The sequence below is a fragment of the Ictidomys tridecemlineatus genome, chromosome 2 (assembly GCF_052094955.1).
Source record: "Ictidomys tridecemlineatus isolate mIctTri1 chromosome 2, mIctTri1.hap1, whole genome shotgun sequence".
Taxonomy (NCBI): domain Eukaryota; kingdom Metazoa; phylum Chordata; class Mammalia; order Rodentia; family Sciuridae; genus Ictidomys; species Ictidomys tridecemlineatus.
This window is the reverse complement of record NC_135478.1, coordinates 28,095,844-28,120,711: the sequence shown is the minus strand read 5'-3', so window position 1 is coordinate 28,120,711 and position 24,868 is coordinate 28,095,844. Positions and strand designations below refer to the sequence as shown.

Sequence of the window (24,868 nt, the reverse complement as noted above, 5' to 3'; positions counted from 1 at the left end):
ATTTCAGGAGATACATAGAACCTCTAAAAAATACAGTATCTCAAATTTTTAAACTCATTGAATAAGTTTTTAGCTGATTGGTCATTACAGAGGAGGGAACTGATGAACTTGGAGACAGGCTAATATCCCAACTGATAAACAGAAAAAAAAAAAGATAGAAAACATTAAAATATCATTAGTAATTTTTTAATACTTATTTTTTAGTTGTAGTTGGACACAATATCTTTAATTAATTAATTTATTTTTATGTGGTGGTGATGATCGAACCCAGGGCCTTGCCCATGCTAGGCAAGCACTGTACCGCTAAGTCACACCCCTAGCCCCTCATTAGTAATTTGTGACATGATATTAAGAGCTCTAAAATACATGTAACTATAGGTCCAAATAAAGAGAAGAAAATAATGGTACGTAAAAGTGTCTGAAGAAATAATGTCTCCCAATTTTTCAAATGAATGGTTAGAATTCCAAGTGAATAAATGCAATGAAAAATATCTAGGCACACATTTAAATTCCCAAAGTGGGGGGAAAAAAAGGAAAATTTGAAAGACAACTGGAAAAAGCAGGCTTATATGTGTGAGGGAATAATGGTAAGAATGCTCATTGACTTACAAGAAATAATTCAAAACAAAAGACAGTGGAACAATGTTTTTAAAGAGCTGAAACATTCCCAAACCTAAAATTATACATCCTGTGAGTTACTTTTAAAAACATAAGCAAATAGGAGTTGATAAAATTCATCACTCATGTTCCATAAATGCTAAAAGCAGTTCTTTTTATGAAGAGAAACCAGGCTCAAGTCTATAGAAAAGAATGAAGAACACCATGAATGAAAGTGTGTGAATAAACATAAAATACTTTAACCTTTTAAAAAAGTTCCTTAAACAGTAATTGAGCATTTAAAGCAAAAATTATTATAATGTTGAGTTTATAACATGCCAGGTAAAATATATGGCAATAGTATCACAAAGGACAAGAAAGGATTGTTGTGTACCATTGTGATGATGGTAGAGGTAAGGTGTTAATTAAAGGTAGACTGTAATGGGGATGCATAATATTGTACAGAGAAGCCATAAAATATACATAAATAGTCTTCAGTTATTTCAAAAGAGTGTTGAAAGGGAGAGGAAAATAACAAAAAGCCGATGAGTAAATGGAAAACAGCAATACACAGATTTTGAGTGAAGTTTTCTTGAGTATGTATTCTGGATATTAATCCTCTGTCAGATGAATAGCTAGCAAAGATTTTTCTCCCGTTCTGTAGATTCTCTCTTCATATTCTTAATTGTTTCCTTTGCTGTGCAGAAGCTTTTTAATCTGGTGCCATCCTGTTTGTTAATTCTTGGCATTGCTTCCTGAGCTTTAGGAAGTAGCCTTGTGACCTGAGTAGTCCCTATAACCTGCCTAGAATCTATGACCTGAATAACTTCTGTTGACTGTACATAAGGACTTAGATGTTACAGAGGTTATAGAAGCTAATCAGGCCATAAAGGCTACTTAGGTCATACTGACTAAATACGTCACGGAGATTATGCTGGTCATAGAGGATACCAAGGTAATAATGGCTATTGAGGCTGTGCAGGCTATACGGGACATAGTGACTTCTAAGGTCATTTACAGCAACTCAGGCCATAAATGCTACACTAGTCCTAAAGGATACTGAAGTCATAGAGGCTTCTCAGGTCTTTTAGGCTAATTTGGCCATAAAGGCTACATAGGTCATAGAGGCTTTGCAAGTCATAGAGGCTGCTCAGGTTATACAGACTTGACATATCATAGAGGCTACTCAGGTCATAGAGCATACTCAGGCCAGAGATGTTAAGCAGGTCATAATGGCTACTAAGGTCACTTAGGCTACATAGGCCAATGGTGTACAGAGTTCACAGAGGGTGAGCAATTCCACAGAGAAAGGGTGGCCTTTCAGTAAACATGCTGGGTCAACTGAGTAATCATAAAAATAAGAAAACAGAACCTTGGTACCTACCTCAGAATATATGCAAAGAGTAATTTGATATAGTTCATAGATTTAAATGTGAAAGGTAAAACAATAAATATTCTATAAGAAAATATAGAATAATACAATATCTTCATAACCTTAGAGTAAACAAACAAATCTTTAACAAGACAGTACCGTGTCTTCACAACTATTTTAAGAATTGAAAATTGGACTTACTACTAAAAATAAATAAGTGTTCATCAAACAACAACCTTAAGAGAGTGAAAGGGAAGATGGATTTAGAGACAAAATCCTAGTCCAACAAAGTGTTCATATCCAAAACGTATAAAGAAGTAAAAATCTATAAGAACCCCCCCAGTTTTGAAAATGAACACTTCCCAACAAAAGACTTTAAAATGGCCAATAATCATATGAATAGTACTCAACATCACTGCTCATTTCAGGAAAATATATTTTGATTAATAAGATATGATTATATATTTACCAGAAAATTAGTGCTAAAAAGACAACAGTTAGGCATTAGTAAAGATATGGAACAACTGGAACTCTCATAAATTATTCTTGGTAGGACAAATTGGCACAACTAGTTTGGAAATTGTTTGGCAATAAGTACTAAAGGTAAACATACTTTAACCTGTTAGCCAAGCAGTTTCCTTCTAGGTATATATCCAAGTAAAATAAAAATATATATCTATTGAAAGAAGTGCACAAGAATATTTATAACAGTTTCATTCACAGTAGCAAAATGACCTAAATGTTGCTTAACTACAAAATGGATATATTGTAATTATATTGATTAAAAGAACACTACAGCACAATAAAAAGTACAAACTGATATATCATGTAGCTGTACCACACAATTTTAAATGAAAGAAGTAAAGACAAGGTTAGGGATGTAGCTCAGTGGTAGATACTTACCTAGCATGCATCAGGCCCTGTGTTCAACTCTTAGTACTGCAAAAAATAAAATAAATAACAATCTTAAGAGAAAGAAAGGGAAAATCAAAAACCATGTAGGGTTTGATTCCATTTATGTATAATGCAACATCAGGTAAATCTTTGATAAAAGTTAGAAGAGGGGCTGGAGTTGTAGCTCAGTGATAGAATGCTTGCCTAGCATGTGTGAGGCACTGGGTTAATCCTTAGCACCATGTAAAAATAAATAAAATAAAGGTATTGTGTCCATGTACAACTAAAAATATATTTTTTTAAAAAAGTGTTTAGGGTGTATTTTGTTTACTTCTGCGGGCATATAAAGGGTCCAAAGGGAAACTTCTAAGGTTGAACATATTCTATATCATGAGTGGGGAAGTGTTTTCCTGAGTATTTGTGTACATTTTTACACCTAGGATTCGTACAATTTAACAGATGTGTCTTATACCCCAATAGAAAATAATGTAGATGTATACATATTTCAGATCTGGCCATTGAAAATACCTCACTGTAATTACCAATTTGGTCTCATTGTGCATACTTAGCATCCAGATTATGCTACAAAGGCCAATGGTGTACAGAGTTCACAGAGGGTGAGCAGTTCCATAGAGAAATAAAATTTTAAAATATTGTTATACACAGAAAGAAACCAGAGCTTCTTGAAGAAATGGTGATTCTAGGTTGGAGGCTTATGTATGAGATGTTAGGACACCAAGTAAACTGAAAGAAAGTACTGTGTCAGAGTACTCAGGATTCAAATCAAAGAAATTCCCACTGGCCAAAATGGTCATTTTGATAAAGAATAAAATATTTAAATTGCTTTTACTACCCAGGGGCACTTTGCTACTGAGCTACATCCCCAGTTCCTCATTCCCCACTTTTTAATTTTGAGACAGGGTCTTGCTGAATTGCCCAAGCTATCCTCCAGCTTGAGATCCTCCTGCTTCAGCCTCACAAATTGCTGGGATTACAGGTGTGCACTATTGCATCCAATTGATAATATTTCTCTTATTGAGGTTCTCCAGCTAATAAATACAAAAAGAATGAACAGAATGTCACCCTTTTAATATCCTCAGAGAGTAAATAAATCTAGGCCTTGAGCATCAGTGCTTCCTATCATTAAAGGAGAAATAACTAAATATGTGCCTCCTGATGAAAAGCATGTCATTTATAAAGAAGTCTTTTTTAAACATATAAGTCAAATCTGAAACTGATCAGTATTATCCAATTATCAATTTACAGGAAATCCAAAGGCTAGAGGAATGTTGTGCACATTAACAAGGGTACAATCAGTAAAATCCAGACTCTCAGAAACTACAATACTAATGATCTTGTTTCTTTATCAAAAGTACAAACTCACTCTTGTAACTAATAAGCAATTATATCAAAGTTATAGGACACAAAATTATGCACAAGTATATACTTTCCTATATTACCAATAGTAGATTACTAGAATTTAAAGTTTAAAAGTTATTTATATGACTATCCAGAGTGAAATACCTAAGTACAACTCTTAGCAAAATTTTATAAGATCTATGAGGAAAACCACAAAACTCTAATAAATCAATGATACCAGTAAAAATAAATTAACCAATGAAATCAAATGAAGAGGTATTATATTTTCATGGATAGGAAGATTCAATATTGTTAAGATGTTAATTTTTCTCAAGATGGTCTATAGATTCACCCCAATCCCAGTCAACATACTACCAAGTTATTTTGTAAATACTGATAGACTGATTCCAAAGTTAATGTGGAAAATGAAAAGACCCAGAAAAGCCACTGCAAAATACTGAAAGAAAGCAGAGGAAGCTTTACTTAAAGTTAATTGACTTTAAGACTTGATAGTAGCTACAGTAAATCAAGGAGTGGCATTGTTACAAAAATAGACAGATGGATCATTGGTACAGAATAGAGTAAGAAATGAGTCACAAAATATATCCAACTTATCTTTGACAAAGGAGCAAAATGAATTCAATGGAGAAATGTTTTTAAACAAATGGTGTTAGAACAATTGGGCATCTATATGCAAAAAGAAAAAAGAAAAACTCAATGTAGACAAACCTTGTACCTTTCATAAAATCCAACTCAAAATGGTGTTCGTATCTAAAAGTAAAGTAAAACTGCTAGAAGAAAACATAGGACATAGTCCAAATGACCTTGGTTTTGGCAGTGAATTTTTAGATACAACATCAAAAACTCAGCTCATGAAAGAAAATATAAGTTGAACTTTGTTAAGGCTGGGTCCAGTGGCACATACTTGTAATCCCAGCAACTCAGGAGGCTGAGGTTAGTTTGAGGCCAGCCTTAGGAACTTACTGAGGTTCTAAACAACTGAGATGCTGTCTCAAAAAATAAATAAGAAAAAGGGCTGGGGATGTGGCTCAGTGGAAAGCACCTCTGTGTTGAATCCCCATTGCCTAAACAACAAACCAAAACCTCTCATACAAAGACATTGTTAAGAGAATGAAAGGGTAAACCACAGACAGGAATAATATATTTATCAAACCTATTTAATTAAGAACTAGTGTCCAGCATATTCTTAAAATTTGTAGTAAGAAAACAATCCAATTTTTTAAATGGGCAAAATATCTAAATAGATGTCTGACCAAAAAAGATATAAAGATGGGCTGGGGTTGTGGCCCAGAGGTAGAGCGCTTGCCTGGCATGCATGAGACACTGGGTTCGATCTTCAGTACCACATTAAAAAAAAAAAAAAAAAGATATTGTGTCCACCTGTAACTAAAAAATAAATATCAAAAAAAGTTATATTAATTAAAATAGGACTTTACTAATGCAAAGATAGACTTGTGGAACAAAATATGAAGCCCATGGGTGCTATGGCAATGCTTACCTTGTGAAGACATGATTATTACATTTGAGTAGGAAGCAATTTCCATGAAAAAGATGTTTCAGAGGGGCCAGAATTGTTTCCTATTCCTTTAGCTGTTTCTATTACTAGTATCCCTGGTTTTGTAATTCAGAGTATTACATTTGTTCATCAAAATGAGAGTCTGGAATTGGCTCAGTCTACATTTTGGCAATTTGAGTTTCATCATGCCTATTTGTATAAATTCAATTGCTTTCAGCTTAAAGGTGTATGGGGGGATAATATAAATACTTCAGGCAATGTACTTTTTCATTCAGTAACCATAACACGGAGTAGTAAACATAAGATGAGAAATATTAATTTCTGTTCCACTTCTTAGTTCCTGTGTGTCTCCAGCTCACTGAATGAAAACTATTTCATTGGGTCATCACATTTGAAGAAATAGCATCTAGTCCAATCCTGGGGTTAAAATAAAATAAAATCCTGGGGGTTAAACTTTCCAAAATCATGGATTTGGACCCTGTAGCCAGCCAGACCAGTTGAGTTCAACTCCTAGCTCCACCCTATCTTGTGTGGCTTGGTCAGATAATTTAATCTCATTGGGCTCAGTGTCCTTATCTGTAAAATGAAGGTTATAGTAGTATACACCTTGTAACATCATTTTGTCAAATAATGACTAAGATAAACTATGGATGGCACATAATGCAAAAACAATTTTAACTATTATTATTATTACCAAGAGTTGGTAAAGGATAGAGTCCTCCAAGGTGGTACATTTTTAATTAATTACAAGGGAAACTTGGCTAACTCCTTTTCCACTTTCATCTTATTCTTTAGAATCCAGCCTGTCATGAAATGTGGTTTTACTGTACCTGGTGGTTAGTTTTTTAGGGATTGACAGTTGTGGCTGCTTGTGGAATGGTCATATGACATGGAAGATGGCTTTTGGGGGTAGGAGAGCCTGTGGATTGGACAGGATGTATTCCCATAGTCAATGGATGATTATAGATACCTGGAATACACTTAATATAAATATTTAAGTATACGTATTTTAGTCACCAGCATTTTCTTCTGTACAGAAATCCACTAATCTTTAGAGATTAATGCAGCCTTTTTTATGCCTCTGTCTCTTACTTTTTGCTAAAGCTTTTATTGTAGAATGACATCTGTGCAGTCTCTAGTCCCATGTGCTGCTTGTGGGTGCATCTTGTAGCAAACAGTGCTCTGGCATTCCGGGATTTTGCTATTCATCCCTGAGTCCATAAACTTTTTAACTCACCACTGATTTTTCCTTTGAAAAATATTTAGGAACCTTATAGTTGGTCTTTTGCCATCTCCTCTTTCTCCCCCTTCCACACACATGGCATAGATGCTTACTTACCTTTCACGACTACCAAAATCGACGCACAAAATTGGCCCCACTGTGTTTCCAACAGGCACTTGGTGGCACTTCAGTGCATACACTGTTTGTCCACTCTGCTGTCATCAGCAGCTCCTCTCTACTGCCAGAATGTCAGGACCTCACTCAGGCCCCTGCACACTGGCAGCTACTGCTTCCTCTAAGACGCTTTATAGAAGTCAGCCTGTTTTTGTTTGCTTCTCTTTGCTCCCCCTACCGCCCGTGGCTTCTTGACTTTTGCTCAGGAAAACTGGTCACTTATAGACTGTTTGAACTAATGAGCTCCATCTTTCTGCCAAATGGTGAACAAATACATCAAACCAAATGGATTTTATCATTTAGCTTTTGGGAGCCATGTTGTTTGAGGCTCAAACATCTGAGCCTATTTGGTGCACCTACCGCCTAAAGAAGGGTTTGTGCTGTGTGTCAGGGGCATTAGAATTAGAAGGATTTAGTTATCACCAGGTTCGCTTCCTGGGAAATGAGCAAGCTGGCTCTTGAATAGAACTAGTTAGGGTCTACTTTCTCATGTTCATTTCTGAGAATAAGGGAAATAAACGTTTAATGAATTCTGTTTTAAGAGAATTTGTATAGGTGTCTGAAGCAGCTTAGGAGCATGTAATCATTTAATATTTCACAGTAGGGATGTAAAATTGTTGTGTACTTGTGTGTTGCAAATTGAAGAATCTTGAAAAATGTACATATCCAGAAAATGCATTAAATTTTATTTTTCACAGTGTAATTATTCTACAATGTTAACACTATCTCATTTTGTGTTTTCCTGTTTGTTTTTTTTTTTCAGAATATTTTCCTTCTTGGACATAGTAACTTTGTGCCGATGTGCACAGATTTCCAAGGTAGAGTGTTCACTAGATTTTTAATCAATAAATATCAGGTTAGGTTTCATTAGTCTAAAGATGAATTTTAGTTCAAATAAGCCATTAAATTAAAATTTATCTCATTTAATATAATCATAATTTAATATTTGTTTTATTAACTTGATACATTGAGAATTAAAGTTTGGAAATAGAAAGTTTGTGTCAAGACCCTCTTTAATTTATTTCTCAATAAATGAATCTTTCACCCCTATCCCTCTTCTTTTACTACCTATCTCCCAGGCTTGGAACATCTTAGCCCTGGATGGAAGCAACTGGCAAAGAATAGATCTTTTTAACTTTCAAACAGACGTAGAGGTAAGTTAGTTAACTTTGGTTTAGACAGAAGACTTTTTTAAAGATAAACAAACAGTTTCCTCTTTTCTGTTTTTTTATTTTGCAGCATTTAGAAGAGAGAGACAGAAAAACAAAACTTGGAAGATATGTGCATACATGAAGACCAAAATTCCACTGTGTTTTACTTTTGTTCTTTATCAGTAACAGATTGCTTTTCCCCCTGAATCATGTTTATAATCTATTACTCTCAGCTTTTTAAAGTGCCACGCCTGCATCCTTAACACCTGGTTTAGTGCTTTAACCTTAGGAAGCTTCATCTGAAAGATCTACTGGGAATAGTAATTCAGCATTAAGAATGGAGAAAGGGCAGGAACAAAAGCCAGAGAGTGAGGCTGACTTCTGAAGTGTCCCTTCAGCTCTGGCACTTAGTCATATAATCTCAGTGCCTCTGTTTTATTATCTGTAAGATAAATAAGTAATTTTAAAGCTTTTTGTAATGCCAGGGTGGGGTATGGCTCAGTGGTAGAGTACTTGCCTAAAACAAGGCCCTAGGTGTAGGCCCCAGCACTGGCTGGGGGCTGGGGGAGTGTGTGTTTGTATAGCATACATAAATACATACACTGAATATATTACATGTGTGTGTAATATACATATATAAATATAAATAAAATTCCAGATTCTACATATTTATGTGGAAATCCAAAAAAATCTCTATTTAAGGGTATTAAACCTGATTACATGAGGAAATCATTTTAAAGTAATTTTAATTTAAAATATCAAATTTCTAACCAAATAGTAGGGGGGGTGGATTAATACAGAGCATTGCACAAAGTAATTATCTTGGGTGCTGGTCTGAGAGTCTTAAGATACTTAATTTTATTGTCTACTTAATGTTAGTAAAACCTTACTTATTTTCATTTTAAACAATTCAGTAACAATAGTGGAATTGCATCTTAAATTACTTCACTCATGTTAAAGGTTCTCAGAGTGTCTTACCAAGGTGTTTGTGCTTTAATGGGTAAGGAAATTATTATGTTTAACAATGAAGCAATTTCCTGCTAGTTACTTGTTGGAAGAGCTTATGGCCAATTATAGGCCCTTTACTCCTCCCCCATATCTTCTCTTCCCCTCCCCGACTCCCAGAACTGGGGAATGAGCCAAGAGTGCTCTATCACTGAGCTGCATCTCATGTCCTTTTATTTCAGAGTCTCAGTTAAGTTTTTCAGACTGGCCTTCAATCTATGATTCTCCTACCTTACCTCCTGAATCACTGGGATTACAGGTTTGCGCCACTGTGGCTGGCTCCTTTCCTCCTTCTCTAGGTTACTTGCTGTTTGACAGCCTTTGGCTCCCATTTTAAACCAGTGGAGCAGTAACCTCAGCAAATGGGGCAGAGCACAGGATTTTTCACAGTTGGTTTTAGAACCCCATGGTTCCTCACATATTATCATGCTCTGAGCTTGGAAAGGGGCAGGAACCTCAGGGATTCATGTCCATCTGGAAAAAATAAGTTCTAGTTACTGGTTTAGAATGTTGTCCTTAAAGTAAGTGTTCATTAATGTTCTTTCCAGACGTAAATTATCACAAGTGCCCAACCCAAATTTGCTAGCATTCCATACCAGTGTAATTCCTCTTCAAATTGATAATCTCCAAATCTTTGTTTATTGTGTTTACTTAGTGATGTTGAAAAGAATGGTAAATTCTCAAAATGTCATTTTTAGCTGGTCATGAGAGTCATTGTTGGGCTGGGGTTATGGCTCAGTGGTGAGGTGCTTGCCTAGCATGTGTGAGGCATAGGGTTTAATTCTCAGCACCACATATACATAAATAAATATCCATTGACAACTAAAAAAATATATTTAAAAAATTATTTTGAAAGAATTTGGCAAAGTATTTTTCCATAGTGCTTAGTATCTCCTCAGTTTAGGTGATTTTCCCAAACTATACAACTTTTTGGAAAGCACACTAAGAACTTTTAAATTTAGATATTATAAAATATAGTTTCAATTAAATGTTACTACCTTGATTGAAGAATTTTAGTATTTTCATATTGGAAATACTTAAGAATATGTGCAGTAAAGGGGAGACAGGTTTATGGTTTGCTAGTTGTGTTAACAGTTACATGTGAAAATCTGAACTAGCTGGCATCAGAGTTTCAGTCTAGTTTCATATCATTTGTTTCCCTTTGGGGCTGGCACCTTAAATCCAAGTTGAATTATGAACCAAGACTATGATCTTCTCATAGTCTTTAAACATCTGTATACTCAGCCTAGGAAGCATTCTTTGAATAAGAGATGGTCTCAAAGATGTGTCCTTATGGGTAAGTTGAGGGAAGAAGGAAAATGCCAAGGATCAGCATGAACTCATTAATACTCCTTACTGTGTGCTAGGCACTGTTCTAAGAACTTTACATATCCTACTACATTTGATCCTCTTAAAAACACCATATTGAAGAAACTGAGGCACAGAAAAGTAGAGTAACTTATTAAGGTCACTCACCTATTAAAGAATGTAGGATTTGTCAAACAAAGACTGTGTCCCCAAAAGGACCATATGTAAGAGTGGAAGGTAAATCCATCCCAAACAAATGTATAAACTCAACATAGGAATACAAGAAATATGAAAAAACAGGTAACATGACTCTTCCTAAATATCATAATTCACCAACAGCTGACTCCAGAGACATTGGATGAAGAATTAAAAAAGCATTGTAGAAATGGTCTGTGAATTCCAAGAGAACACAGCAAAACAACTGAATAAATTCAAGAAGTCAGTGCAGAATATGAAATAAGAAATTCAATTGGAGATAGAAATATTGAAAAAGAACTAAACAGAAATCTCAGAAATGAAAGCATAATACATCAAATAAAATATTCAGTTGAAAGTCTGTTATAGAGTACACTAAGATAAAGACAGAATCTCAGAGCTATAATGAAGTGGCTAGCCTTGAACATTCAGGCAATAATAAAATAAAATAAGTAACCATGACCAGAAGATAAAGGAACTCTGGGACAACATTAAGAAGCCAAATTTTAGCCAGGCATGGAGGCACATGCCTGTAATTCCAGTGATTCTGGAGGTTGAGGCAGGAGGATTGAGGGTTCAAAGCCAGTCAGCAATTTAGCAAGACCCTAAGCAACTTATCAAGACCCTGTCTCTAAATAAAATATTAAAAGGGCTGGGGGTGTGGCTCAGTAGTTAAGTGACCCTGGGTTCAATCCCCAGTACCAAAAACAAAACAAGTTTTAAGAATTATAGGAATGGAAGAGAGAATTGTGAGCTGCAGGTTAATAGCATGGATAACCTCTTCAGGGCAATAATAGCATTTTTAAACCTTCAAGAGAAAAACATGTGCTGGGGTTGTGGCTCAGTGGCAGAGCACTTGCCTTGCACATGTGAGGCACTGCTTTCGATCCTCAGCACTACATAAAAATGAATAAACAAAGATACTACATCCATCTATAACTAAAAAATATTTTTAAAAAAGAATAACATCAGTTTGCATTTAGAGGCAAGCCAATCAGAATTACTTTTGATTTCTCAACACAAACTCTAAAAATCAAGGAGAACTTGGAATGATGTTTTCTAGGCCCTGAAAGATAGGTATACCCAGCAAGCTATCATTCAGATCAAAATCAAAATAAAAACCTTCCCAGATTAAGCAGAAACTAAAATAATTCATGACTACTAAGCCAATTACAGAAAATACTTAAATATTACACACAGAAGAAATTAAAAAATCAAACCCCAGAGGTCACAAATTGACAAATCTCATGTGAAAAATAGGTAAGCAAATGAGATACAAGACCAAATTAAACATTATAAATAAATCAATATGGCAAGGAATAATAAACATCTCCCTATAACAACAATGAATGTAAATAGTCTCAACTCTCCAATTAAAAGATATAGGCTGGCAGAATGGATTAGAAAGCAAGATTTAACTATATGTTGTTTGTAGGAGACTCATCTCACAGGCAAAAACAACCATAGGCTAAAGGTGAATTGATATACAATGCAAATGGAGCCTGAGAACAAGCAGGAGTAGCTACTCTCATATCCAACAAAGAAAACTTCAAGCCACAATTAATCAGAAAAGATAAAGATGGTAACTTAGTATGGTAAAGGAAACAATCCAACAAGAAAATAAAATAAATATTTATGCCCAAATATTTGGTGTACCTAAGTGTATAAACAGATACTACTCAAACACTCACATAGATAGACTCCAGTCCAATGATACGGGGTGATTTCAACACACCTCTCTCACCAATAGGTCATCCAGACATAAACTCAGTGAAGACTCTTCAGACCTAAAAAGTATTATAAATCAAATGGAATTAACAGACATCTATAGAATATTTCACCCAACAACAGCTTAATTCACTTTCTTCTCAGGTACTCATGGAAACTTCTTTAAACTAGACCACATTTTAAGCCACAAAGCAACTTAGCAACTACAAAAAAAAAGACATAATTCCTTGTATCTTATCATAATGGAACAAAATTAGAAATCAATGCCAAAAAAAAAACCCTGCAGAAACTATAAACATATGGAGATTGACTAATACTCTTTTGAATGATGAATTGGTTATAGAAGAAGTCAGAGGAGAAATTTTTTAAATTCTTAGAATCAAAGGAGAATAGTGATACAATATACTGTAACCTCTGAGACACTATGAATGCATTTCTAAGAGGAAAGTTTATAGCTATGAGTGCTTACATAAGAAAATCAGAGAGATTACAAATAATCAACCTAATGATACATCTAAGGCCCTTGGAAAACAAGAACAAACCAATTCCAAAACCAGTAGAAGGAAAGAAATAATTAAGATTGGAGCCAAAATCATTGGAATAGAGAATAAAAACACAATACAAGGAATAATGAAATGAAGATTTGGTTTGTTGAAAAAATAAAGAAGATTGATAAACTTTAGCCAAATTAACCAAAAGAAAAAGAAGACCCAAATCAATAAAATTAGAGATGAAAATGGAAAAATCACCACAGACATTGCAGAAATCCAGAGGATCAGTGGGGATTATTTTGAAAACTTACATTCCAATATATTAGAAAACAGAAGAAATGTATATATTTCTAGATTCATGTGACCTCCCAAAATTAAATCAAGAGGACAAAGAAAACTTAGAGACCAATAACTAGCAATAAGCTAGAAACAATAATAAAAAGCCTTCCAACAAAGAAAGGCCCAAAACCAAATGGATTCTTAGCTGAATTCTACCATACTTTTAAAGAATAACTAATACCAATGTTCCTCAGGTTAATCCATGAAACAGGATGAATTTAAGAAACCAGTATCACCCTCATACCAAACCAGATGACATATCAAAGAAAGTAAAGTACAAACCATAGCCCTGATGAACTTAAATGCAAAAATCCTTAATAAAATATTAGCAAATCATATTCAGAAATATTATTATTATATTATACATCATAACCAAATTAGTTTTATTCCAGGGTTGCAAGGATGGTTTAACAGGCAAATTGTAATTCACCACGTAAACAGAATTACAGATAAAAATAATACAGTCATCTCAATAGATGCAGATAAAACCTTCAAAAAATCAATTTTTTTGATAAAGTAACTGATGAAATTAGGGATAGAAGGAACTTACCTTAGCATCACGAAGGCTTGCATATGACAAACTCAAAACCAACATCATGGGAAGAACTAAAAGCATTTCTTTAAAAAAAATATGGAACAAGACAAGGATGTCGATTCTCCCCAACTCTTATTTAATATAGTAGTAGAAATTCTAGCCAGAGCAATTAGGCAAAAGGAGGAGATTAAAGAGACGTGTCCTTATGGATAAAAGAGATTAAAAGTAGGAAAGGAAGAAGTGAAATTACACTGTTTGCAGATGATATGATCCTATAATTAGGTGATCCAAAAACTTCCACCAGAAGACTACTAGTTAATAAACAAATTCAGCAAAGTAGCAGATTATAAAATCAATTTATAAAAAATCAATAGCTTTCTTGAATATACCAATAATGAATCTGTTGAGAAAGGAGGGATGGAATAGGGACAGTGGAATGAAGCTGAACAACTTTCCTAAACATATATGAATATACCACAGTGAATCTCACCATCATGTACATCCACAAGACTATAAAAAGCTATAAGCAGTAGAAAGAACAGTAGAGTAGGGGGAAGGGAGAAGGAAGAGGGAGGAAGGAAGAGAAAGGGTAAGTACTAGGGACTGAATTAGAACAAATTATGTTCCATGCTTTTATAATTATGTCAAAATGAATTCTAATGTTATATGTGACCAAAGAACTAATTTTCAAAAACCAAAACAGGAAAACAATCCCACTCAGAATAGCCTCAGAAAACTGAAATACTTGGGAATAAATCTAACCAAGATGGTGCAAGACCTCTACAATGAAAACTTTAGAATACAGAAAGAAAGAAAGAAGACCTCAGAATTCTTTGGATTAGACAGAGGGGAGTGAAAGGAGGGGAGGGGATATGGGAGTAGAAATAGTAGAATCAATTGAACATTATTACCCTATGTACATATATGATTACAGTACATATATAACTCTAGATCATGTACAGCCAGAAAAATGAGAAGTTATACTCCATTTATGTATGATGTGTCAAAATGCATTCTACTGTCATATATAACTAAAAAGAATAAATTTTTTTAAAAAAAAACCTTAGAAAATGGAAAGACAGCCCATGTTCATAGATAGGCAGAATTAATATAGTTAAAATGGCCATATTACCAAAAGCAATTCAGTGTAATCCCCATCAAAATACCAATGATATTTTTCAAAGAACTAGAAAAAGCAGTCTTAAAATTCATATGGAAAAATAAATAAAAGATCAAGAATAACCAAAGCAATTCTAAGCCAAAAAACAAAACAAACAACAACAACAACAAAACTGATGGAAGCATCACCATACCTGACTTCAAATTATACTACAGAGTAACAGTAATAAAAACTGCATAGTACTGGCAGGAAAATAGACACATAAACCAAAGGAACAGAATAGAGGGCACAGAGACAATCCCACAATGTACAATTATCTGATCCTAAACAAAATGTGCCAAAAATGTACACTGTAGAAAAGACAAATTGTGCTGGGGAAACTGGCTATCTGTGTGTAGAAGAATGAGAATAGATTTTTATCTCTTGCCCTGCACAGAAGTTAACTGAAAAATAGTTCAGTGATGTAGGAATTAGACCAGAAACTGCAACCCTTTGAAGAAAATGTAGGGTTAATGCTCCAACATATAGGTGTAAGCAATAATTTTCTCAGCAGGACTCCTCAGGAAAGCTTGGGAAATAATGCCAAGAATTAATAAATGGGATGGCATCAAATTAAAAACCTTCTGTACATCAAAGGAAGCAAGACTGTGGAGAGTGGGCTGGGGTTTTGGCTCAGTGGTAGAGCACTCTCCTAGCACATGTGGGGCCCTGGGTTCAATCCTCAGCACTATGTAACAATAAATAAATTTAAAAAAGGTATTGTGTTCAACTACAACTAAAAAATAAATATTTTTTAAAAAAAGAATGTGGAGAGAGAACCTATAGAGGGGGAGAAAGTCTTTGCCATCTACTTTTCTGACAGAGGATTAATATTCAGAATATATAAAGAACTCAAAAAATCTCAACACAAAAAAACTCAATTAATAAATGATTAAATGAATTAGACATTTCTCAAAAGAAATACAGATGGCTACAAACATAAAAAAATGTTCAACATCATCAGCAATTAGGGAAATGCAAATCAAAACTAAACTGAGATTTCATCTCTAGTTAGAATGGCAACCATTAAGAATACGGGACTGGGATTATGGCTCAGTGGCAGAGCACTTGCCTCACAAGTATGAGACACTGGGTTCAGTTCTCAGCACCACATGAGAATAAATAAAATAAAGGAACTATGTCCATCTGCAACTAAAAAAGTGTTTTTTTTAAAGAATACAAACAATAACAATTGCTAGAGATAATATGGAGAAAAATAAATACTTTTACACTGTTGGTGAGATTATAAATTAGTACAATCATTATGGAAATCGGTATGGAGGTTCCTCAAAAAACTATGCACAGAACCACCACATGAACCAGCTATACCACTCTAAATTATGTCATTTGCATGTTTTATATGTGGGAGCTAGAGAGGGAAAAGGAAAAGAAAAGTGTGTGTGTGGCGGGGGTGTCTCATAAAAATCAAAGGGAGATCAATAGAAGACAGACACCAGTGGGGAGAGAGGAGGGAAGAGAAACGATATTTGCCAAATTATGTAGTATCATGTGCATGTACAAATTTGAAACAAATATCACCATTATGTATGATTATAATGCACTAATAGAAAATATGGGGGCGGGGGCTGGGGATGTGGCTCAGCGCTAGCGCGATCGCCTGGCATGCGTGAGGCCCGGGTTCGATCCTCAGCACCACAAACCAACAAAGATGTTGTGTCCGCCGAGAACTAAAAAATAAATATTAAAAAATTCTCTTCCTCTCTCACTCTCTCTTTAAAAAAAAAAAAAAAGAAAAGAAAATATGGGGGCGGGGAGAAGAGTGTTATAAGTAACTTGAATAGTGGGTTAGGGACCAGCATGACTCAAAAGGTTTCAGAATAAAACATCCAGGGGTCAAGTGTCACCCTTTCCTGAATAAGTATAGTTTCTCTGAAATTAAGCATTCTCCATGCTTTTGAATTTTGGATATTTGTCATCAGTCTTCATAGTTATTAAAGATTCTACATGGCCAAGAATGAGAATCAAGTAGTATGTTATCTAAAAGTCATAACTGTAAGGATCTTCTGAACCAGTTTTAGGCCTTTTTTTTTTTTCTAAAGCCCTTCATTCTAAAATGAATGCTTACAACATACTGTCTTGTAGATAAGTTGTGTGGAATATTGTATTTGGAAAGGATTTGTTCTTTTATTCCCTTTAGTTGGAAACAGCAGAGCAGAACATTGTGTAATTTTTTAATTCTAGTACAAAAACTTTTGCTCCAAAGAAAAGAAAACTAGAAAGTTTATAGAAATATAACTAATTTGCAATGGGAAAAATATGTTGAATGCTTCATTTGTAGGCATTGATGAGTATTTTGCTGTTTGTTAGCTATTTAAGTATTAGATTTCCAAGTCATCATCTTTTTTTTTCCCTTGTGAAAAAGATTTTGCAGTTGTCTAGAATTTTGTTTCAAAATATAATTAACTTATTGCCCTCATAATTAAGGCATAATTCATGGTAGCGGTATCAAAATTTGGATTTTTAATTCAATTGAGATAGATGTTAGCCAGGTAACAATGTGCATGAGCCCCATTTTGATGATCTTGTAGTTTGCATCCTAGAGAATTCATAGTGCTTACACCTCAGTGCTAAGATTGGTGTTAGTGTTTAACAAAGTGTGCATACTGTTTGAAAAAAACAATAGTGGCCTTTTTAAACATTTCCTCATTGGCAGAGGTAGGGGTAAATAATGACCCTTTCCCACTGCTCATTCTGTGTTCCTTTTGCCTTCACATACACCTCAGTTCCCCTGGTCTTTCTGACCCAGCCCTTCATTCCTGAAGAATCTTGTCCATTAATAGTCCTGCTTGGCCTGGATTGTTTTAGTTTGCCACTGACTTTAATCACAAGATGCTGTATCTCCAAGGGATCTAAGGGCTCCTAAGGGATCTTCTACACACCAAATATAGGTCTTCCTTCCCTCTATTGTGTAGTAGTAGTCCGTGAGGTTTATATGTACATTAAAGGAGCCATAATAAGTACAAGAAAGTGTGAAATTGTTGCTTGATACTTGCAGGTGCTTCATCAGTGTTCTTTTTTGCCTCCTAGATCTCTCTGCTAGTACTCAGCAAAAGGTCCTTTTTTAAAGCAAATATATTATAATAAGGAACTGCTAAGGAGGATGAGGGAGCTTTTAAAATATATTTCTATACTTTTAAAGTGGTAATTTTTGCTAAAGTAGGATTTCTTTTTAAACAACTTTTAGATCTTGCTCAGTGGCCAGTGTTCCCACAACTGACCTCAAAGAACCTTATGATTGATGGAGTGGCATTGATCACTGGGTAGAGGAGGCCTAACCCAGGGCTAAGACTTTCAAAAGGCATACACAGGCTCTTTTCAGATTTCTCTGAAATGTGTTGCAATGCTTGCAAGCCCTTTTATGCACTAGGGATAGAACTGAAGTGCTGGAGGAATGTTCCACAATATTTTGTTATACTTGGAAACATATATTCAGTTTTCAGATTTCTGGTTATTTTGTTATTAGATAAACAGTATGAAAAAATGATACTTTTTTCCAATTTTCTCCATTCAAGGGTCGAGTGGTAGAAAATATCTCGAAGCGATGTGGTGGATTCCTGAGGAAGCTCAGCTTACGAGGCTGCATTGGTGTTGGGGATTCCTCTTTGAAGTAAGTAAAATCCATCCATTCTGTCATGGCAGCTGGTAGCTGACATTTTTGTTAGCAAAAATAAGCATATTATATACTTTTCTTCTAAGTTCTTTCAGTGGTAATTTGTAGAGTAATGAGAGAACCATAACTCTGGAATAGCAGATAAGCTCCATTATTGTTAAGGATGTGAACTGAACTGTGGGACAAAGTTCACCTGTTTGTCAGTTCTCTGTTCTGCATAGTGAGTTAGTTACAAGTCATGCATAGGACTGCCATGGGCATTACGTGAAATAACATGTGGAGTGCCTGGCACATAATAATGTTATTCATTCACCTCTCCTGTAGTCCCTTTTTCACTTTATCATCTTCCTGGTTTCTTATAAAATTATACAAAATTGAGAAAAAAATTTGCTTAGCATAAGCTAGAATTTTGGCTACTTTTGATAGGATGTGATTATTACACTCATTTTTTTATAGTTAGTAGTATACCTGTCCAACTAACTGCACACACACATACACCTGCACTGGATAGCATTGGAAATGTTAGCAACCACCACTACCCCTTTTTTTTGGGTTGTACTGAGGACAGAATCCAAGGGTGTTCCACCAATGAGCTATATCCATCCAAGACTTTTTTTTTTTTAAATATTTATTTTCTAGTTATCAGTGGATATAACATCTTTGTTTTTTGTATGTGGTGCTGAGGATTGAACCCTGGGCCACAGGCATGCCAGGCGAGGGCGATACCACTTGAGCCACATCCCCAGCCCCCATCCAAGCCTTTTTTTTTTTTTTTTTAAAGAGAGAGTGAGAGAGGAGAGAGAGAGAAATTTTTAATATTTATTTTTTTAGTTCTCGGCGGACACAACATCTTTGTTAGTATGTGGTGCTGAGGATCGAACCCGGGTCGCACGCATGCCAGGCGAGCGCGCTACCGCTTGAGCCACATCCCCAGCCCCCCCATCCAAGACTTTTGAAAAAGGCTTTCCTTGTGATCCTCCTACCAGAGCCTCCCAAATTGCTGGGATTACAGATGTGCCATAGCATCTGACAACAAACCATTATTAAGAATATGTTCTTTGAAGTTTCTGAAGACAGACATGATCAGAACTTTCATGTCTTTATAATTGTGGTCTCTATTATTGCCTTTTTCCCCCCCTCTTATCCTGGGGATTGACTCTAGGGATGCTTTACCATTGAGTCACATCTCTAGACCTTTTTAAAAAAAAATTTTTTTTTTTTTTTAGTTGTAGGCGGACACAATGCCTTTATTTTTTATTCATTTATTTTTATGTGGTGCTAAGGATGGAACCCAGTGCCTCACCCATGCTGCGCTAGCACTCTACCACTGAGCCACACCCAAGCCCTCTAGACCTTTTTATATTATTATTTTGAGCAGGTCTTGCTTAGTTGTTGATGATCTCACTAACTTGCCAAAGCTGACCTTGAACTTGTATTCCTCCTGCTCTGTCTCTCCAGTTATTGGGATTATAGATGTGTGCCACCACACCTGGCTTTCTTCGATTTTCTGTTTTATGATTCAGTCTTGGTAGGTTTTGGGTTTCTAGAAGTGCATTCATATCTTCTGGCTTACCCCAAATGTCTTTTCATGGCATTCTCTTACAATGTTTTTTATTTCTATGGCATCAGTTATAATGCCACTCTTTCATTTCTGACATTATTTATTTTTCTTGGTTAATCTAGCTAAAGGTGTGTCAGTTTTATTGATCTCTAAAAAAATCCAACTCTTATTTTTTGCAGTTTCTCTATTCCTTGTTTCACTTACCTTTGCTCTAATCTTTTATTTCCTGCCTTCACCCAGCTTTGTGTTTAGCTTGTTCTTCTTCTGATTCCTTGAGGAATTATTGTATTATATACAGCTCTTGTGTTTGAATCAGGATCTAAAAATAAGCTCCCTTTACTGTGTACGACATATTTCTTAAGGGATGTTACAGACTAGAGACTTATTATGTTGCCCTTCTTTGTTCAAGTTATCCGGGTTGAATGTCTTGGAATTTCCTGCATTTTGTATTTGCGGTGGTTTTGGCATGTTCCCTCCCTCATGTTTTCTGTGGACAGGTGGAGCTAGCCCTCTGGAGAGGTTAGAGCGAGAGGCTGGATGGATTCAACTCTTGGTGGGAAGACATCATTGCCTGGGTGATGCTAAGACTGATCAGAAGTCATCAGCTCCATCTCTCCACTAGAAAGTTCCTCATCTTTCATCAGATGATGATTCAGCAGTCATTGATGATTGTTGCCTATAGTCATAATTTCACCAAGGATCACAAAATGGCAGCTTTTCAATTCCATCATTTCTTCTTTATTTACTAATTGTGGTTCTTCCACCAAGAATTCCCCTGACCAGTTGGTTACTCTGAAAAAGTGTACAGCAAAAGCAAAATAGATAGATGCTAGATTCTTTCACTTTACTTATGAGTTCTTAGAATCAGGAGCTGATACCCCAAAACCTTCCAGCATGACCAATAAGCTTTTGTTTTGGGTAGGTGAGAATTTTATTATGAATTTGGATATTTTTAGAAAATGATTTCATTTTTTATCAAAGTAATAGGTCTTTTTATGCTCAAAATGTCCCTTTTTTTCCCTTTTTAAAAAAATTTGTTCTAATTAGTTATAATATGACCATAGAATGCATTTTGACATATCATACATAAATGAATATAACTTCTCAATCTTCTGATTATATGTGATGTGGAATCAAACTAGTCATGTAATCGTGTATGTACATAGGGTAATAATGTCTGATTCATTCTACTATCCTTCCGACCCTTCTGTCTAATCCACAGTATTTCTATTTTTCCCTACATGCCCCCCTGCCTTGTTGTAAATTAGCATCCGCATATTAGAGAAAATATTCGGCCTTTGGTTTTTTGGAATTGGCTTATTTCACTTAGCATGATATTCTCCATCTCCATCTATTTACCTGCAAATACCATCATTTCATTCTTCTTTAAGGCTGAGTAATACTCTATTGTGTATATATACCACATTTTCTTTATCTGTTCATCTGTTGAAGGGCATCTAGGTTGGTTCCTTAGTTTGGCAATTGTGAATTGAGCTGCTATAAACATTGATGTGGTTGTGTCACTGTACTATGCTGATATGAATTCCTTTAGGTATAAACCGAGGAGTAACAGGGGTGATGGCCAGTGTCTCATTGGGGGGGTTCTTCCTGCCGAGGAGGGTGTAAGCCACCCTAAAACTTGAAGTCGTAAATAATTAGTGAAGAACAAAACACAAATAGTCAGAAATATATTTACATAAGCAAAGCCCCTGATAGATCTAGTCCACAAGGGTGCTGGAACTAGACAAAGAAAAAATGGCTCCTGTGGTTTATTTAAGGGGGTTCATCAAAGGTAGGGGTAAGGTTTCAAGGGCAGAGTCTTGCTTCTGATGTCTTGCAGTCAGTAGGTTGATTAACATTTTGGCAGGTCACACCCATCTCAGGTGCTGAGTGGGATCTTTGGCAGAGCTTGAGGGGGAAGTTCACCTACATCAGGCAGTCAATCCCTGTGGGGGTGCCATGGGAGGTTCCCAATGCCAGACTTACCCCATCATTAGGCTATGATGTAACACAGTCCACGCACAGCCCATGGACGGCTCTCTACAAAGGAGTGGGTCAAATAGTGGTTCCATTTCAAGTTTTCTGAGGAATCTCAGTATTGCTTTCCAAAATGGTTGCACCAAAATATTCCATCTTAGCCAGTTGGAGTCCCTTCAAACTGGCATCTGTTATTGTGATGTGACCTGCCACAGTCTGGCTGGGCAAAGTAACCAGGAGGTGACAAGCAACTTGAAGGTTGAAACAGGAACTGCTTTATTACGGAATAACAGCGGTATATATACCTAACTAATTACACATAGCTTGACTCAATTAGCATCATCCAGATACAGCAGTCAGCCAATAAAAAATCTCCATCATCTTAATGGCTCGGTGGTGTTGCCTCACAAACCACTCCTCCTGGCAAACTGCCAGGCGCCATCTTGACTTGATTCGCAGCCCTCAACAGTGACCATAATTTTTTTAGATAGTTTTTGGCTTATTTTTTACATATTCTACCACTGGTTTAGATTAACTTTATGAAGTCGTCCTGGTTCCTGTAAGGAGAAATATTTAGAGATCATAGTTTAGGTGCTAGATCACTACTAGGTTAGATTGCTTAAATTAGCTTGCTCCTGGCTAGTATCATTTCTAAGCTCTTGCATTGGGTATTGCTAGGAAATAAAATACTTGTTTAGAAAGGGGGTGGGGAGAAAATGTTAAGTGCATCCTAGTATTTCCAATTCAAATGGCAGATTATAGGTTTTTAAAATAGACTTTAATTTTTACATCAGTTCTATGTTCTCAGCAAAATGGAGATATAGATGTTTCCTATATAACCCCTGATTACAAAACTTTTATGTAACTTTCTTTGATTATTTTTTGTCTTTTGTATTGAAAAATTTGGTTCCTGATAACTAATGTAATACCACTTTTTTTTTTTTTGTACTGGGGATTGACCCAGGGGTGCTTTATCACTGAAACACATCACAGCCCTTTTTATCTTTTGAGACAGCATCTTACTAAGTTACTTAGGGCCTCACTCAGTTGCCGAGGCTGGCTTTGAACTTGTGATCCTTCTACCTCAGCCTTCCTAGCCACTGGGATTACAGGCCTATCCCACTGTGCCTGGCTGAGCACTTTTATGTTTACTGGTGATTTTTTTATTCTTCTGAGAAGTATCTGTTTAAGCTCATTTGCCCATTTACTGATTAGATTACTTATTCTTTTGGTGTTAGATTTTTCTAGTTCTTTATGTATTCTGGATATTAATGCTCTGTCAGATTAATTAGTTGGCAAAGATTTTCCTCCCACTGGGTTGTCTCTTCACTCTGTTGATTGTTTCCTTTGTTGTGTAGAGACTTTTAAATTTGATGTAATCCCATTTATCAGTTCTTGCTATTTCCTGAGCTATTAGAGTCTTATTTGAGATATGTTTGTCTGTGCCAATAGCTTTAAACTTTCAGGTCTTCAATGAAGGGTTTTGATCTATTCTGAATTGAGTTTGGTACAGAATGAAAGATAAGGAGCTAGTTTCTTTCTTGCACATGTAGGTATCCAGTTTTCCCAGCACCATTTGTTGAAAAGGCTGTTTTCTCCAACATGTTGTTTTCTCCAACAACAAAGGTATTTGGACACCTTTGTTGAGAATTAGTTGGATGAAGATGTGTGGTCTATTTCTGGGTCTCTCTTCTGTCCCATTTTTGTTACTATGGTTCTATAGTGGTTTTGAAATCAAGTAGTGTGTTGCCTTTGGCATCACTTTGTTTGCTCAGGATTACAGTATATTCAGGGTCTTTTGTACTTCCTTATGAAGTTTAGAATTGTTTTTTCTAGTGAAGAATATCATTGGTATTTTGATAAGAATTGCATTGATTATGTGGCTTCCTTTTAGTAGTATGATCCATTTAGTAATTCTTCCAACTGTGAACACATGAGTTCTTTTCATCTTTTAGTGTCCTCTTCAAGTTCCTTCTTTAGCATTTTATAGTTTTCATTGTAGAGATCTTTCACTTCCTTGGTTAGATTTATTCCTAGATTTTTTGTTTTTTCAGGCTAATTCTGAATGCTGGCTTTTCTAATTTCTTTCTCAGCAAGTTCATTATTGGTGTATTTTTATGTTGATTTTTGTATCTGGGTACTTTACTCAATTTGCTTATCAGTTCTAAGTCTTTTAGTGGAGCACTTTGCTTTTTTTAATTAGAGCTTTATAGTTATACATAGTGGTTGGGTTTATCTCGACAAACTCATACATGCATGGTTTGGTGGAATCTTTACCGTTTTTGTAAGTATAGAATCAAAATCTTTAAACAAGGATCATTTGATTTCTTTTCTATTTATATTTCTTTGTCTTCTCTGGCTGCAATTTTAAGTGCTCTATTGAATAACAATGATGAGAGTCCACACCTTTGTCTCTTTTCTAAATTTAGAAGAAACACTTTCAGTTCTCCCCAGTGAGTATGATGTTGGCTATGGATTTGTCATATTTTTCATATTTGTCTTATATTGAGGTTTATTCCTTCTAGGTCTAGTTTCTTCAGGCTTTTATCAAGGAGTGATGTTGAGTTTTATCAAAGATTTTTTTGTACTTCTCTTGAGATTATCGTGTGATTTTTATTCATCATTCCTTTTAT

At 35.4% G+C, this 24,868-nt stretch overlaps 1 protein-coding gene across 14 annotated transcripts in view; it reads left to right on the top strand.

Annotated features, from left to right (window-relative positions):
• The window catches only part of Fbxl2 (F-box and leucine rich repeat protein 2), a 138,606-nt gene that overhangs the window by 37,473 nt on the left and 76,265 nt on the right, over window positions 1-24,868 (top strand). For 12 of the 14 annotated variants that reach the window (XR_013434368.1, XR_005735831.2, XM_078038217.1 and 9 more), the window contains 3 exons: window positions 7,919-7,973; window positions 8,235-8,309; window positions 18,600-18,694. Coding sequence is in view for 10 of the 14 variants with exons in the window: in XM_078038217.1 (XP_077894343.1) it covers window positions 7,919-7,973; window positions 8,235-8,309; window positions 18,600-18,694 (225 nt within the window). In the remaining 4 variants the exon portion in view is untranslated. Of the gene's footprint in view, window positions 1-7,918; window positions 7,974-8,234; window positions 8,310-8,394; window positions 9,307-18,599; window positions 18,695-24,868 lie in introns of all 14 variants that reach the window. The other 2 variants (XM_040289922.2, XM_078038221.1) reach the window with 1 other exon arrangement.